The sequence below is a fragment of the Oxyura jamaicensis genome, chromosome 10 (assembly GCF_011077185.1).
Source record: "Oxyura jamaicensis isolate SHBP4307 breed ruddy duck chromosome 10, BPBGC_Ojam_1.0, whole genome shotgun sequence".
Classification (NCBI taxonomy): Eukaryota; Metazoa; Chordata; class Aves; order Anseriformes; family Anatidae; genus Oxyura; species Oxyura jamaicensis.
In genome coordinates, this window is record NC_048902.1 from 18,638,740 (window position 1) to 18,653,565 (window position 14,826).

A 14,826-nucleotide genomic window follows, 5' to 3' on the forward strand; every position below is an offset into this window, starting at 1 on the left:
TATCATACATGGTTCTAATTTGAAATGGAACTCTAAAATGGATTACTTTGACGCTGCAAGTCCATAAAATACGTGCTCGGTTAAGATGTGGGCGCCAGGAGCTGACTCCGAGCTTGGTGTAAAATTCACATTTAATGCTGCTTGGGCTCATCGGGGAGCTGGACCAGAACTGCAGCAACTGAAAAAAAACCAGCCTCGTGCTGGATGGGTGCTTTTTATTAAATGCCTTTTTCCATTTAAATGCATTCTGCTTCTACCAGCTGTTATGGGCTAAAGAACTCGTGCATAATCATAAACTGTAATAAATGCAGCATAAGGATAGGGATTTTTTCTCCCATCCTCTGGTGCAGTTCTTTAGGGTTCGAACTCTTCGAGCTCTGTTCTGCAGCCATAAATACAAGCTGTGGTTTTTTCCCTTCCCTATTGCAAAGAAACATTTCTGTAATCCCTAAAACTCTTGCTCTGGGACTTTATTTTTCAGATTAAGAAGCCCCACACCAGTACTGAACACTCATGATGAAGGCAGCAGAGCTATTAAAAGGAAGTACTCAAAGCTTTCCACAATTATTTTTACCGCGTCTTAAATACACAAAACGCGACTCAATTGTTCAGCCTTGTCACTTCAGATGTGTCGTTACGGATGTTTTCAGATGTCTCTGTTAGCAGCGGGAGCACTTTTAATCTCTCCCCAGGGACAAGCCCAAAGCCCCCACTAAACCCAAGTGGGAGCACCCAGGGACCTGCCACGAAGGCTGCTCTCCCTCTCCCCCAGCCCAACGAGGTGGCACAAGGCTCCTTCCAGGCTGAAACACAGCAGAGAGGTCAAAAAACCCTTTGGAAGAGAGGGGCTGGTTTGGCTTTACCTCCCCAGGCCACTTCACCTTCACGGCTGCACCCACGCTGCGTCACGGGCACGGACGGAGGCAGACGACATGAGGAGCTCCGGTTGCAAATAAAAAATCTTTATTGCATCTTAGAAGCAAGTCTTTAAAAAAAAAAAAAAAAAAGAAAAAAAAAAAAGTTCCATGCACTGAATCCATCCAAGTACCTACATCCTTGGGACTGTCACCAAAAAACGATGAACATTATAAGACATCGACTCTACGCTAGTTGCAGTTCATATTCCATACGTGTGTAAACAATGGTTATTTTTGTTTTTTTTTTTTTTCTACTGGAATAGCAATTACTCCATCAGATCCCCTCAGACGTGGCAACAACCTCGGCATCGGTTCTTCTCCTTTCTTTCGCCATTCTCCACTTCCCAAAGAGTAGGCAAAGTGGAACTGAGAGCAACGAGACAAAATGGTGCTGGAGGATACGATAGAAAAATATATTGATCGCTGGTTTTTATTTTTTGTTTCTGCTGAGCAAGATATTTACAGGTAGGTAGGTCCCGAGAGATCATCTGCTTCACCGACAACGTCCATTCACTGCTTAAGTCTCAGTGTAAAGGGTTCCCTTTCTGGCTTTAAGGCACTTTGTTTTGTATATTTTTCTCTAACCTTGCTAGGTGTTAATTCATAGGGATCACACTTTCCTTGTATTCAGCCTCCCCATCCCCAGTTCCTCTTAGAATACCAAAAAAAATTCCTAAGCTTTCGTTAAGTCGTTCCAAAAATGTTAAAGAAATTTGGGGGAAAAAAAAAAAAAAAAGATCCAAGAAAAAATACTTTAGAAAGTAATCTTTGGAGATCATCTGCTGCACATATGACGTACACTACCTTATCAGTGAGAAGATGCAATACATTCCTAATATATATATATATATTTACACACACATATATATATATATAAAATATTAAAATGACTAACAGATATTCAAGGAAAGGTCAAGAACCTAAAACAATGGATATTAAATAAATTAAAGGTCTATCAGATACAGAAAACAAATCCAAACCAAACAAAACTAGTAATCAAATGTAATAATTGTTCCCATTAACATTACGTAACTGAACAAAATCGATGCAATCAGGTGCAGTACACTTTATACGGAAGGTTTTTCCAAGTCCTCGTTAGGGAGCGCTAATTTTTCATCGTGTACTGTCGCTTTTCTGCGAGAGATTCTCATTTGATTTATTTCATTCATTTATGCTTCAGCCTCTCTCTATCACACGGCCTCAGCTCCAGACAGGCCAGCGGATGAGGGTAACACTCAGAATCCACCACGGATTCTTCCAACACTGGATCCATGCACGGACCGAATATAAAAGGCAAAAATTTCTACGAGGACTCATCTGCTCGCTGGTTGTGCTTACTTCCTCCCCTCCCTCCAAGTTGCCTGGCCATAACAAGTGGAAGTGTATTTTTAACTGAAATAATCAGCCATTTGGAAAAAAAAAAAACAACCTCCTGCAACGAACACCCCTCCCATCGCCACACTGATTCGTTTTGTTCCAACACAATTTTAAAAACCATGGCTATCCTTAACAAAAAGAGCAGAATCTGCGCACTGCAGCAGTCACAACAACTTTTAGATACAGCGTTTTGTCACTCTGCTTGACCGCTCGGGTCCCAATTTACAGAATCCTAGCAACGAAGACAGCAATGGAAAAGGTAGGAAACAATCTTTTGTTCATAAGGAAATTCTAATTCAAGTCAGGCTTCCGCAGGTCGGTCAGAAAATTCTTAAACATTTTTTGTTTGTTTGTCTGAAGGCAAATATTGATCACAGTTTTGTTCAAAAACAAAAACACAACAACAACAACAACAAAAAGAAACCAACGGCCTTGTTCTTCTCAAAATGAGCACTTTGTAAGAAAACAACGATGATTTCTAAAATATATCCTGTGTGGTCTTTTAAAAGTGAATTATCAAAAAACGTTTTCCCAAAAATAAATTAGATAATTAAAAAAAAAGTCTTTTCCAGCATAGCTGGACATTAGGCTGTCCTCACCGAGCCATTAGTATTGCTGCTTTTCCCAAAACTCGGGTCATTTTTTTCAAACCATATTTCAGCCAGCTGCTGCGTGGACCCATACGTCGAAGCTTTGGACCCCAAGCACATTTTGTATTGTTTTGGATCAAGGTTGGGGTCACAAAAGACAGGGTGATGCACGTGGACTACTCCGATTTCTTGGCTTCGGAAAGTTTTTAAGCCAGCTTGAATGACTTTGTTAAATAGGTCTACGTCTTCAAGGCCCCAGCCCTGGATGGAGACATCAAAGCCGCCAGCTCGAAGAAGGTCACCTTTGTAAATACAGGTAATACCAAAGCCATAGTTCCTCCAGAAACCTGTTTTCTGGGTGAAGGCAAAATGATTGTCACTAGGAACCTTTCCACTATAAACAATCTTTGGATCGTACTGGCTAAAAATGATGGGAAAATATACTTGTTGACCCAAAACTGTGTTGGCTCGACACCTCTGGAGGAATTCTGTGGTAAACACTAAGTCAACATCACAGAAGAAAAGTAAAGACTCGTTCTGGAACTGAGAGGATCCGACTTCCAGAGCCAGTGCCCTCGAGAACTCCCCAGACACCGGTAAAACCTGCATGTCGGCCTTGGGGTATTTGGAGCGGTAATCTCTCATCAGGTCGATTTGTTTTGCTTTGTCGGGGTTGGAGTTGGAATTGAAGAGCAGGACGACCAGCTTGACGTTCTGGTTTGGAATGAGGCACGTCTTCTCAAAATTCCCCATGAACCTCGCGAACATGTCAAAACGTCCGGAGAGAGGAATCAGGATGTTGATCTTCTGGTCTTTGAGCTCCTTCCTCTCCACTTTTGATCTGCTGAGCTGGAACGGAACAAACATCTTCAGCGAGTTGGAGAGGAAGGACAAGGATCCGGAATCCTGGTTAATTTTGCTGGCCAGCTCTTTGGCATCCATCTCTTCGTGCTCCATGAACTGGATCTTGCTGAAGGTCTGCTGTAGGTACGCGTGCCTCCTGACGGGGACGGTCATCTTCTTCCCCTTGTGCTTTTTGTAGAGGAGCAGCAAGTCCAGCACGTACTCTGCCCCGTACATGGGATTCACCCTGCGATAGCCATACTGGATTTCCTTGAAATCTATGATCCTCCCCCGGGTCTTGGCGTTCGCGTTGATCATTTCCATGACCTGCATAACGATGTCGTCCAGCGCTTCCCGCTGCGAAGAGTCCATTCCTCTGCGAGGGGGCTGCCCGTCGGCACCCGAGTACAAATACTTGCCCGTAAGGAATTCCCACTCCAAGATTTCCTCCCGGTGGCGGGGCTGGAACCGCATGAAGGAGGGCGGCATCCCCAGCTGCAGGTCGTCTTTGTGGACTTCCGTGTTGCTGTACTTGCTCATCAGGACGATCTCTCGGTGCAGCTGCACGGTGCGGTGGCGCAGCTCTGCTATCTTGCGGCTCAGCATGTAGCTGTGGAGTCGGTACTGGTAGGGGGGGTTCTTGTTGGGGTGCAGCGTGATAGCCCTGTGGATTTTGCTGTTCCTCAGGTCTCTGATATAGCCCTTTTTGTTCTGCTCGTAATTTTCGTAAAACAGCTGCTGCATCTAGAAGAGAGGAAGGAGAAGTTAGCCATACTTGGGAACCTCAGCCCACGCAGCCCCCCACGGGGAGAAAATGCCTCCCTGCTCGCGCGGCCAGAAGGCTTTCTGAATAAGCCCTTCTTGGTTTTAGGCACAGGTTGTAGCAATACCAGCTGCTAGTCGAGGAAATTAAGAGGATTATTCATTGCAAACTGGTGAGAGAAACATCTACCGTGGATCTGGGATTACTGCAGCCCACTCTGGAGACACCAGCGTCAGCCAAACAACTGGGCAGTGAGGAGATCCTAAGCTCATTTCTTCCTAACAGCAATCGCCAGGAAATACAAACACAAAACCTTCACTACAAAACTCTTACTATTCCTTTGCTTCCCTTGGGCTTTAATAATGGTAATAAAACAATAAGAAGGATACAGAATATATAGTAAGCACGGATGATGACAGCTTTTCCATCACACCCTAATGCTGTTCAGGCATTAGAGCTACAGAGTCCAGGCACCAAAATACCCAGTTTGATGAACGCTTTGGTCAAGGTGCTGAACGTGCCAGCCGAAGTCCTGCACTGCCATGCAGGAAGGATGAAAAAGCTGCAGCCCCCCTGACATTTAAAATGTCAGTGGAAAGCACAATGCACCTGAGATTCCGGCAGCAGCTCCAGAAGGCAGGCAGCACAGGACGTGTTTGTGGGATGGAATAAAGGCATCTTTAAAATGGAAATTGCTTTCTCAAAGCAAGATAGCGAGCTACGATTCGCTCCAGAAGCCTTGCGGACAGCCACGCTGTAAGAGGAGCAGGCAGACCAGCCTTACAGCTCCCAGTGGCTCGGGCAGACACAGTGAAAGGTGCACGCAAACCAGGATGATAACGTGCGAAATAAGCTGAAAGAAAAACGAGGAGATGGAAAAAAAAAATCTGACCCTCAAGGTCAAAGCTGTACACCAGCCTGGACAATGGGCGTTTTACAGATCTCAGGCTGATTCTGCATCGAAACACAAATGCCACCGACCTGCCGGAGGAGCGGACACGGCGGCTTTGTTTAGAAGCGGACCCAGTCTGCGTTACTGAGGGCTGTAAAAATTAGCGGGGCTAAAATCCCAATGACAAACAAAACCAAGACCCAAGTATGACGACAGTTGAACCGAGCACTAACAGGAAAAGCACACGCACAGAAAGGCCCCCCGCTCAGGCAGGGCACGTGATGCTTCTACCAGCTGTTCGGACCCCGCGGAAGCCCTGTTTTATTAGGCCTTCAATCGCATTTTTCCCATTACTGTGGACAGACATCGAATCCCCGGGATAAGCAGACACCTGGGTTTAATCGCCGCTATCCCAACGATCCAGATGTGCACATACCTCGACCTGAACCTCAGCGGATCACGGCGGACAACGCAGGAGCAACCTGCGTGTGCTTGGGTTTTAACCTGAACAAATGTCATTAATTTCGAAGGAAGGGGAGGAATTTCAGCCGGGCTGAGAAAGCCAGCACATTTTTCCACGGCTCATCACCCTCCCCCCTTCTCCATTCCTGCCCCCGTTCACCTTCTTGCCCACTCTCCCCCCAGGTATATCACTACGAATGAAATGTGCACGGCAACAGGCTGGAGATCCCATCGACATTTTAACTACAACCATAGGCACACGCTTGCCAAAGAGTATTGCAGCATTAGATAAATATTCTTAAAACTCATAATTAGGCAACTATTATTTAAAGGGAAACGGACAATAGGGTTTAATTTCAGATCTTGTTTTCAATTTATACAAAACCAAAATCAAGACCATGCAGCCTGAGTGCATTTATTCCAGAACTGCCATCTAGGGCATTCTGAATTAGCTACAAGAGGAAACCATGAAAGCAGAAAGGCTTTTAGATTACACAACCGAGTTTTAATGGGATACTGATGGGTAGGAAAATGTTATGAAACTTCCCAGTGGAAGTACGGATAGGAACCCCTAGCGAAAGAAAATTAGCAGGAATATTTTCAAGATGGGGCTTGCCACGCAGGAAGAACCCCTTAGCCAGGCAGGTTAACTTCTGAACGCTCAGTGGCACTTCTCGCCTCTGCCAAAAGCTGGAAACCTGAGCTGAGAATGAAACGAATCTCTGCGAGACTTCCCCAGGGCTCCAACCCAGAGCGACTGGGACCAGGGACCTCTGCTCCACCTCGGCCACCCTCCTCCAGCCCAGGAGGTGACACCTGCAAGGAGCCAAGCGCTCCGGCCCACGCTGAGTGCAGCTCATGGGAAGCACGGCAGCGACCAGGCATTTACACAACCCTACCAACAGAGATGGGTGGGCGGCAGAAGGTGGAAGAGACAGGGACCCCTGCAAGCTGCTGTCCCTGCCCCGGAGCAGCCGGTCCACGCGCTCCCCGCGGGCTGCGACACCAGGGCACACGTCTCGGGGCATTACGTGCCAGCTTTCACATGGCTCTGACCCGGCTCCTGCTCGCTGAACTCTTGCAAACTCTTCTTTTAGGGAAACAGGTTTCTCTGTGATTCCCTAAAAAAAAAAAAAAAAAGAACCTTTCACGGATATTAATTTGGCAGTGATTATATTCTAAGCATGCTTTATTCTAGTGCAGAGCGCCGAGAGCGTAAGGATACAAAGAAGAGCTACTCTTTATTGATCACTATTTACTCTAGACCTGTTGAAGCCTTAAAAACCCTAATGTTCCCCAAACCATTAGAGACTGAAGGTTTAAACTGTGGTACAGCTGTTGTGGGCACTCCTGGCTCCCGGCCAGAAGACCAACTGAAAGAGAGAGTGTTATGTTCTTCGTTTTAAATGAAGAAGTCTTTTGCAGGCCAAAAAAAAGTGTACCGGAGAAAATGGACTTAAAAAATAAGACTGGTTTATGCAGAACCTGGCCTGCAGCCACGGATTAGCCCCCGAGGGTTTTCTCTCACAGCTCCAGATTGTACTGCCACAGCCCGGAAAACACAGCCCCACAAGTCTCATGAAAAGCACTCGCGGACAAGACATGCCGTACGACAGCCTTCGAAATGCCCAAGATGTGCTTTAAATACAAAGCCAAGCTAATTAAAACCCCAAAAACCTGGCTCGTGTCACCTGGCCGGGAGGAGATGCTCGTGGGCGGCTGGCGAGGGGCTGCTCCCCCGCGGGGTCGCTGCCGTGGCTGTGCTCATCATCAGGCTTGGCCACTTCGGGGCAATTAGCCACAGCAGGTCGCCAGCCCCCTGCTTCCTCAGCCAGCAGGGACCTCTCCGAACAGAAATCTGCATCCACGAGGTTCTTACCCTACTTTAAATCCCAATGTGCAGTCCCACAGCTAGCCACGGCATGACTGAAGGCACTCCTGGGCAGTTATGGTGGGGGGGAACACGGGGAAGGAACAGGTGAATGCTCATTTCCAGCCAACTTGGCCACTCCCTGGGCCCCGTAACCCCCCCAAATGCCAAAACGCAGGAAGGGATGAAGGAGATACCACCTGGCTGGGACATGGGGCTTCCATCCCAGGTGATCCCTCGGCCGGGTCGCTTCTCACACCAGTGCCATCACGCACCACTGCTTCCCGTCGCTCCGTCTCCTAAATGAAGAATCTCAGCCAAACACCCCGAGCAGCCAGCACCCCAAACTGCCGCGGCCGGCTGCCAGAGGCAGCCCCAGATGCGATCCGCCGTGACCTGAGGGCATGCTCCGAGCAAGAAATGCACTCGGTCAGCACAATCCCTTCTTCTTACGTGGCTCCGGGTGAAAGGCGCCTGCTTCACCCCGCAGCCTCGTGGAGCCTCGCTCCGCTCTGCAAAGCGTTCGGGAAAGGAAGCCAAGTGTCCAAGGCAAGACTCAAGCGCAGCAAACTCAAGGTCATTGAATTCCCAAGGCATCTGTGAGTCAGGAGAGTCGCTGCTGAGTTTAATCTTTTGTTAACAATACCAAGTAGCTGTTTAATTAAACAACCGCCCTTAAATGCTATTTCATTTAAGCAAGCAAAAAGCTTTAAAATTACCTATTCATTCAGAGCTTCTCAAACCAAGTAGCCTTTAAAGTAAGCCTAACTTGGCAACAGAAAGGAGAAAAACCTGCAAAAATGAATGTGCCTTCAAAGCTGGCACCGTGCGCTTCACCTCGACGGTCTCGGTACCCAAGACCTGCAGATGGGAGCAATCCGCACCACGTGGGAGCCAAGTGCTGAGGTAGAGGAGAACCTCCCTCCTTCTGGCCCTGCGTTAAATGGACAGCTTCATCCTCATCTAAACAAGGATAAAGGGGCCTGGTCCTCTCAGTTGGGAAGCAAGCTGTCCTCCCGGGGATAAGGGGGATGAGATGAACCAGACCCGACCTGACGGAGAGAAGAAAGATGAGTGCCACCACAGGCAACCCTCAAGAGAAGACCGTGCTCATTTTGTGAAATGTCCTTCCCCATGGGTGTATCTGACACACAGATACGAGCTGTTTTTAAAGGACAAACCAGAATCTAACCTGGAAGCCTTTTGTAGCCCAAAAGAAACCAAGAAAAACTGACTGTGCCCTTCTGGGATACGGAGATGCAACTGCAGACCTTAGGAGAGCTGCCTGCAACTGCGGGCTCTGCTTCCAAAAGGTTCTGATTTAACAGAAACAAACCCCAAGAAAACACCACTAAGTATTAACAAATGTTCTATCCTCCGGCTATTAAAGAAGCAAAACATGATAGGTGCTAATGACTAATTATCGTGGCTATTGCTTGAGAAAGTGTGCTCAGAATCTGTTTCGAGCAGAATTCCCAAATGACGGGGCCTGGTGAAAAGCACATGGCTTTGACCCACGGGGCAAATGATTCAGCTCTGCCTCTCCAGCAGAGAGGGGCCGCCTCCAACCCAGACCCGAAGGGAAGCAGGAACACAGCGACTTGCTGCTGATGTGTTCATTTAAAGGCCAGACGCGGGGGATGACGCCAAATTACTTCCCCACCAAAAAAAAAAAAAAAAGAAAAAAAAAAAAGAAAAAAAAAAAAAACACAAAACTGTGTCTCGGGATTTCTTTTCCTTGTTGTCAACTCCTCGCTTTTCGACTCAGCGGTGCAGGCAGAGCACAAGAGAAACTTGGTTTTCATTAGGATTTTCAACAGGCCCATGAAAGAAATAGGCGCAGCCTTGGGAGCCTGTATCTGCTCTTTCTCATGCGGAGTGTTAGGATTTCGGAGGAGCTGCACATGACCCTTGAGGGGCCGTTTCTTGGAGATGATGAGCAGAAAGCTTCTGACACCCTGGCAAATGTTTCCTTGGATGCTGTAAAAGGATGCGGTCTCCTCTGAGCAGAGACTGCAGAAAAGAAGACCTCTTCTGGACCGCTGTGTGATTTTCCACCATGTGTTTTCAAGAGGCAGTAATGTAATCGTTTAGAAATACTTCTGTTCGTGGAATTCAAAGATTCCCGTTTGGGAGCTGCTTTCCACATCCAGGGATTTTGTAAGAGTTACGAGTCACGCTGGACGACGAGCCGCTTTGGTCCAGAGGCACTTGGCAAGGCCACCCCGAGCTGCTGCGTGCAGGGGGGACAGAAACCCTCTGCTTGGAGAACCTCAGCTGCAGCCTGCGTCACTGGCATCACTGCAGCAGCAGGAATAATGCTGGGGCGATGCTGGAGAGCACATCCAAAAGGTCCCAGGGTCCCTGCTAACACCAGGTTCTGTGAAACCACTGCGGGATCAAGCCCTGCCTGCTTTGCACACATCACCCGCAGTATTTTCTGTGTTAATGTCTGCCTGTTTGGGTTGCCCCAGCCTTGGGCAGGTACGTGGTGCCCAAGGGATGTGGTGATAATGTCATGATTACTTGTCTGTGCTGTCCCAGGAGATCACAGCGAGTTTAATTAGGGAAAGATTTGGCCTCACCATAGCTGCTGCTGCAATTCTTCGCTGGGTGGAGAAAGCAGGTCGGGGGGTATTTTTAAAAAATAATCAATTTTTAAGACTTTTGGTGCTTCCAGCCTCGGCAGCACTGTGTGAGATGAGGAGGGGTACGGCTGCCTTTTCCTACACCAACAGCCCACACTTGCTTTTTCTGATCCCTTGGAAAGACTCGTGGCAGGAATATATCTTTTGGAGAGGGGCAAGAGGGGAATGCTGAATAAAATCACCAGGACAGAGCCAGCTCCTGCACTGCCTGCATGTCAGAGCTGCAGCCTTGCACCGCGCCCTGCCAGGAGCCGTCCCAACGTGCTGGAGCATCTTTCACAACAGCATTTGGAAATCCTTTCCTGACAACTGATGGCAACACCACTCCTCTGCCAGCAGCCCCGGCTAATGACAAATGACAGAAAAGCAGGAATTTATTAGATTTCTGATTTCTCTGCTAGGAAGCCCTCCCCACAGCTGCCACACGTCCTCCTGGGTGCTGCAATGCTGCTTGCTGTAGGGTTGTTCTTTGGGGGCTGCTTTCCAAACCTTATTCCCTTCCACACCAGCACTGATCGGGGCTGACTGCAAGGCACCAGGGCCAGTGAATAATTCCACGCCAGCCCCCGGTGAGGCCCACGACCCCCCTGCTGGAGGGCTCCGAGCGGGAGCAGCCGGCAGCACAGAGCCGCCTGGGCTTCCTGACAGGGCCGCGGCTGACGGGACGCCCCTGCAGGCATCTCGCTTCTCCATCCTTCCTCAATTAAGCGGGATTTAAAAGAACACGGCCTTTTTCTTCCCATTGGTGGATGGGAAGGATGAGCCGTGTGGCTCCGTACACAGCCCCGGCATCCCAGAGGGTTTTAGCACCCGTGGCCCACACCGGTGATTTCAGCCGGCCTCTTGCCACAGCCCGCGAGCTCGGGTGGGCTCTTCACGTTCAGTTTTGCCTTTCTGCCAGATCCACCATCTCTGGAGCTGGCTCGAACGGCGGCCAAAAGGGACTGGGCTGGATCCCCAGCTCGTTTCACAGGGGGAGCAGCACGGGGTGACGATTTCCAGGGGTCGCCGAAGCTGCGCGGCATTGTTCTGAGGCGTGCATGTGAAACGCGTGCGGGCTTTGCTGCCAGGAGAATTGTTTAATAATTGCTCAGAGCAGGGGAGGGAAACGAAGCCACAAGCTCTTGTTTTATGTGGAGAAGCCCACATGTTTCAGTCAGCCCGTGAGGATCTTACAGCTGAGGCCTGGCCCGGGAGTAACGCCGCTTCAGAGGGCGCGATCCTGAAGAGCAGAGCGCGGCAACGCCGCTGCCGGAGACAGAATTTCCACAGTCAGATGCCATGATTGCGAAAGTGGTGTGTTGTGTTTTTTTTTTTTTTTTTCTGTGCTCGTATCATTACCACACAGGACTTGAAGCCTGCCCGCTGTTGTGTGCTGAGCTGAGAAGCAAACTCTGCCCTTTGTCTCGTCGCTGCAAACAGACGTGGCAGTGCCAAAGCTGAGGTAAACTACCACAACGAGGGCTCTGCCTCCAAGCCTTCTGCTATCTAAAACGCACACAGTGCATGTAACTGCACTACGTGATAGTTCGGTTATAAAAAGTATGGCTCCTTGGTCATCCAGGGGATCAGTAGAGGAAGCCTGCCCACTCGGAGGGCTGCTGATCTCTCAAGAATTTGACTTTTGTGCCCTGTACGTCAAAAAGCCCCATAAATTATGCAGTAAGAGCTCTAACTACAAAGGTCACCTACGTTAATTACTTGCTTATGTGTGCACAAGGAGCAGTATATTTCAAATAAACCATGCTTTAAGAGAAAGTAGCTATCACTGACAGAGACTCCAGCCTCCTTTTGCTGGGACTCGCAGGGTCCCCACCCCAAAAAGGGGCGAAAAGAGGTGAAAGGGGTGAAAAGTGCACAGGTTTGGTACCGGCCCACTCCTCTGCTGTTTCCTATGCACTCTGAACTTTAGGAAGGCCCCATCTTTCTACACAGCCACCGCTTTTATTGTCCTCCCATCGGTGGAAGAAGTTTCTCGTTATGAAAACGAGCTGTCAGGCAGACTGGCATTTCCCCCTTGCGGTATCCAAGTCCGCCCGTTAGTTCAAATATGGTTAAAGATTTCGCAGAGCGCTGCTGGCTGGCTGTATATGGGCTGAGGTTTTCTGCGAGTTGGCTGTCTGGCACGGCTTGGAGAAGTGACAAGCAGCGCAGCGCCGTAGCCGAGTGCCTCTGGCATTACACACGGTCTGGCCACGCCGCGGGCTCACCTCCGAGCTGCCGGGCTTCACCTTCGCCTGTAAACCTGCCCTGGAGGGGAAGGAGATGCTGCTGCTGCTGCTTTTGTCACGCCCTGGATTAAAGGAGATGTGGATACTGACAAAAACATGGTTATGCTGAAGGCTACTGCATTAGGCACCGCTAGAAATGGAAAAAAAAAAAAAAAAGGAAAGAAAAGAAACACTACCTCAAATGTTCCCAAGCTTTGGGAAGGATTTCCCAGTCCTACAGCACACCAAGCTCTCCTTCGACCACCAGCCAGGCACATAGGCAGGGTTTTTTCGCCCCTTCTTGGGTTTTTCTTTGCTCCTAAGCTTCTGAGCTGCAGGACGGCTCGTTCTGCTGGCTGTGACCGAGAGTGGACCCAGCTCCAAAATTTGTGCCTGGTCCCTGCAGCCACCGCTGCTCGGTCCCTTGTCCCTCCAGCAGCCAGCCCGCAGCCTGCACGTCCCCATCAGCACCCAGATGGCATTTGCCTCCTCTTCCCTCCACCTTGAGGGCTGCAGCCCCCCTGGATCTGGAAACCAGTTTGCTTTGAGGATTCTTACCCCATCACCACTTGTCCCTCGTGTAGGAGACAGGGCGATGGGAGGAGCTGGGAGACAAGGGGATCAGAGAGGGTCTGACCACAGACCCTCTCTGAGGGGCCAGGTCCCACAGCTTTAGGGAAAGGCAAGGAGGGGGGGAAAAGCCATCGCTGGGGAAGCAGAAGCGGCTTTTGCCAACAGATGGAGAAGGCTGGTGGGGTGAGCGGCTTCGTTCGCCAGACAGCGATGCCTTGTCTTCTTCTGACCCATTTTGAGTTGTTGATCGAGGACGTTTCAGGGATTTGACTCATGAATAGCAAATGACTTGTGCTGGAGCTGCCAGAAAGACTTCTCCTTGCTGCAGGAAGGCAGGGCTGCTTTGAAGTAGCTCCCGAACCAAGACAATTTACGGCCTGACAGCTTAAAGCAGCATTGAGAGGGGCACACTTTTCCTCGGGGCGTTATAAATCACCGCGGTTCAGAGGCAGCCGGGCCATCGGGCAGGGTGCATGGCTGGGGACTGTGTTCTGCTGCTGTCCCACGAAGGCACGTCCACGAGAGAGCCAGAGCCCTTCAATGGGGCTTTCAGCGGGACACACAGGTCTACTTTCTGCTGCCGTCGCCTTAGTGCCCTTCTGAGATACCCTTCTATCATCTAAACGGCAGGTCGCTCCCAGCTCGGTGTGGTTTCGAGCTGGAGCTAAGAAGGGCTCTGAGGTGACGCCGGCGAGCAAACAGGCGTGCTGCTCATCCCCTGCCTGCTCCCAAAGCGCTTCGGCACACGGAGTTATTGGTATTTTCCCTTGAAGCCTACAGAAGGAGCTACGCTCGCATCCCAGGACTCTCACCCCGCACTTCAGAGCTGTTCTGCCCATCGCTGCTTGTGGGGTTTTAAATCGAAGTGCCAGCGGGGCAGTGTGTGGGTGCTGGGCCGTGCTTCCCATCACGCCTGGCCTCGATTCGAGCGCCAGAGTCAAATAAAATCCACCCACCCCTAACAGATGTCAGAAACCTGTCTCTTCAGCTGGCCTCTCAGGACTGGCCTCCTGTCAAATGCCCAAGGCGACGGGTTTCTTTTATATTTTTAATGTAACGGGAATATATCCAAAGGATTTCTTGCTGTTTTGAGAAGGTGAATCTACACCTGGTCTAGAATAGACACCAGCAAGCGACGTCCCTCTGTCTCGGAGGGAAATGTGACATCGTAACTTGTGGGATAGTTGCTTTCTACCTTCCCGTGTCTTAATTCAGAAGTACTACAGGAACACTGTGAATAAATCGAGCCAAATCTGTTCAGTGCCATATTTTTCCCCAGCAAACAGTCACAAGACAGCATCTTTCCTTTCCTCGGGTATTGCATTTGTTTCTACAGGACTTTCAGCCAGAAGAATACGGGGATGATCTCCAGGGCATTTTGCTCTCCATGGGAACAGTTCGCTATTATGATATTACACACAGATGGAAAAAAAAAAAAAAAACAGGAGCAAAGGATGGGCAAAGATGCAGGGAGAGTGGAAGGGAAAGGGCACGGTGACAGACCGGGAGAGGCAGGCTTGCAGCACCGCTGTCATCTTCTAGTACTTCTTATGCAAGACCCTTCTTTTGGGTACTTCATGTCCCGAAAAGAAACACAACATTCAAGACCCTCCTTTTGGGTACTTCATGTCCCAAAAAGAAACACAACATTCAAGACCCTCCTTTTGGGTACTTCATGTCC

General features: G+C 49.4%; 1 protein-coding gene across 1 annotated transcript in view; it reads right to left on the reverse strand.

The window, feature by feature from the left end:
* Positions 1-941: 941 nt before the first annotated feature.
* Positions 942-14,826, reverse strand: part of CHSY1 (chondroitin sulfate synthase 1) — a 63,643-nt gene continuing 49,758 nt past the window's right edge. The window contains exon 3 of the mRNA XM_035335398.1: positions 942-4,471. Within this exon, the coding sequence (XP_035191289.1) occupies positions 2,879-4,471 (1,593 nt within the window). The 3' untranslated portion in view covers positions 942-2,878. The remainder of the gene's footprint in view (positions 4,472-14,826) is intronic.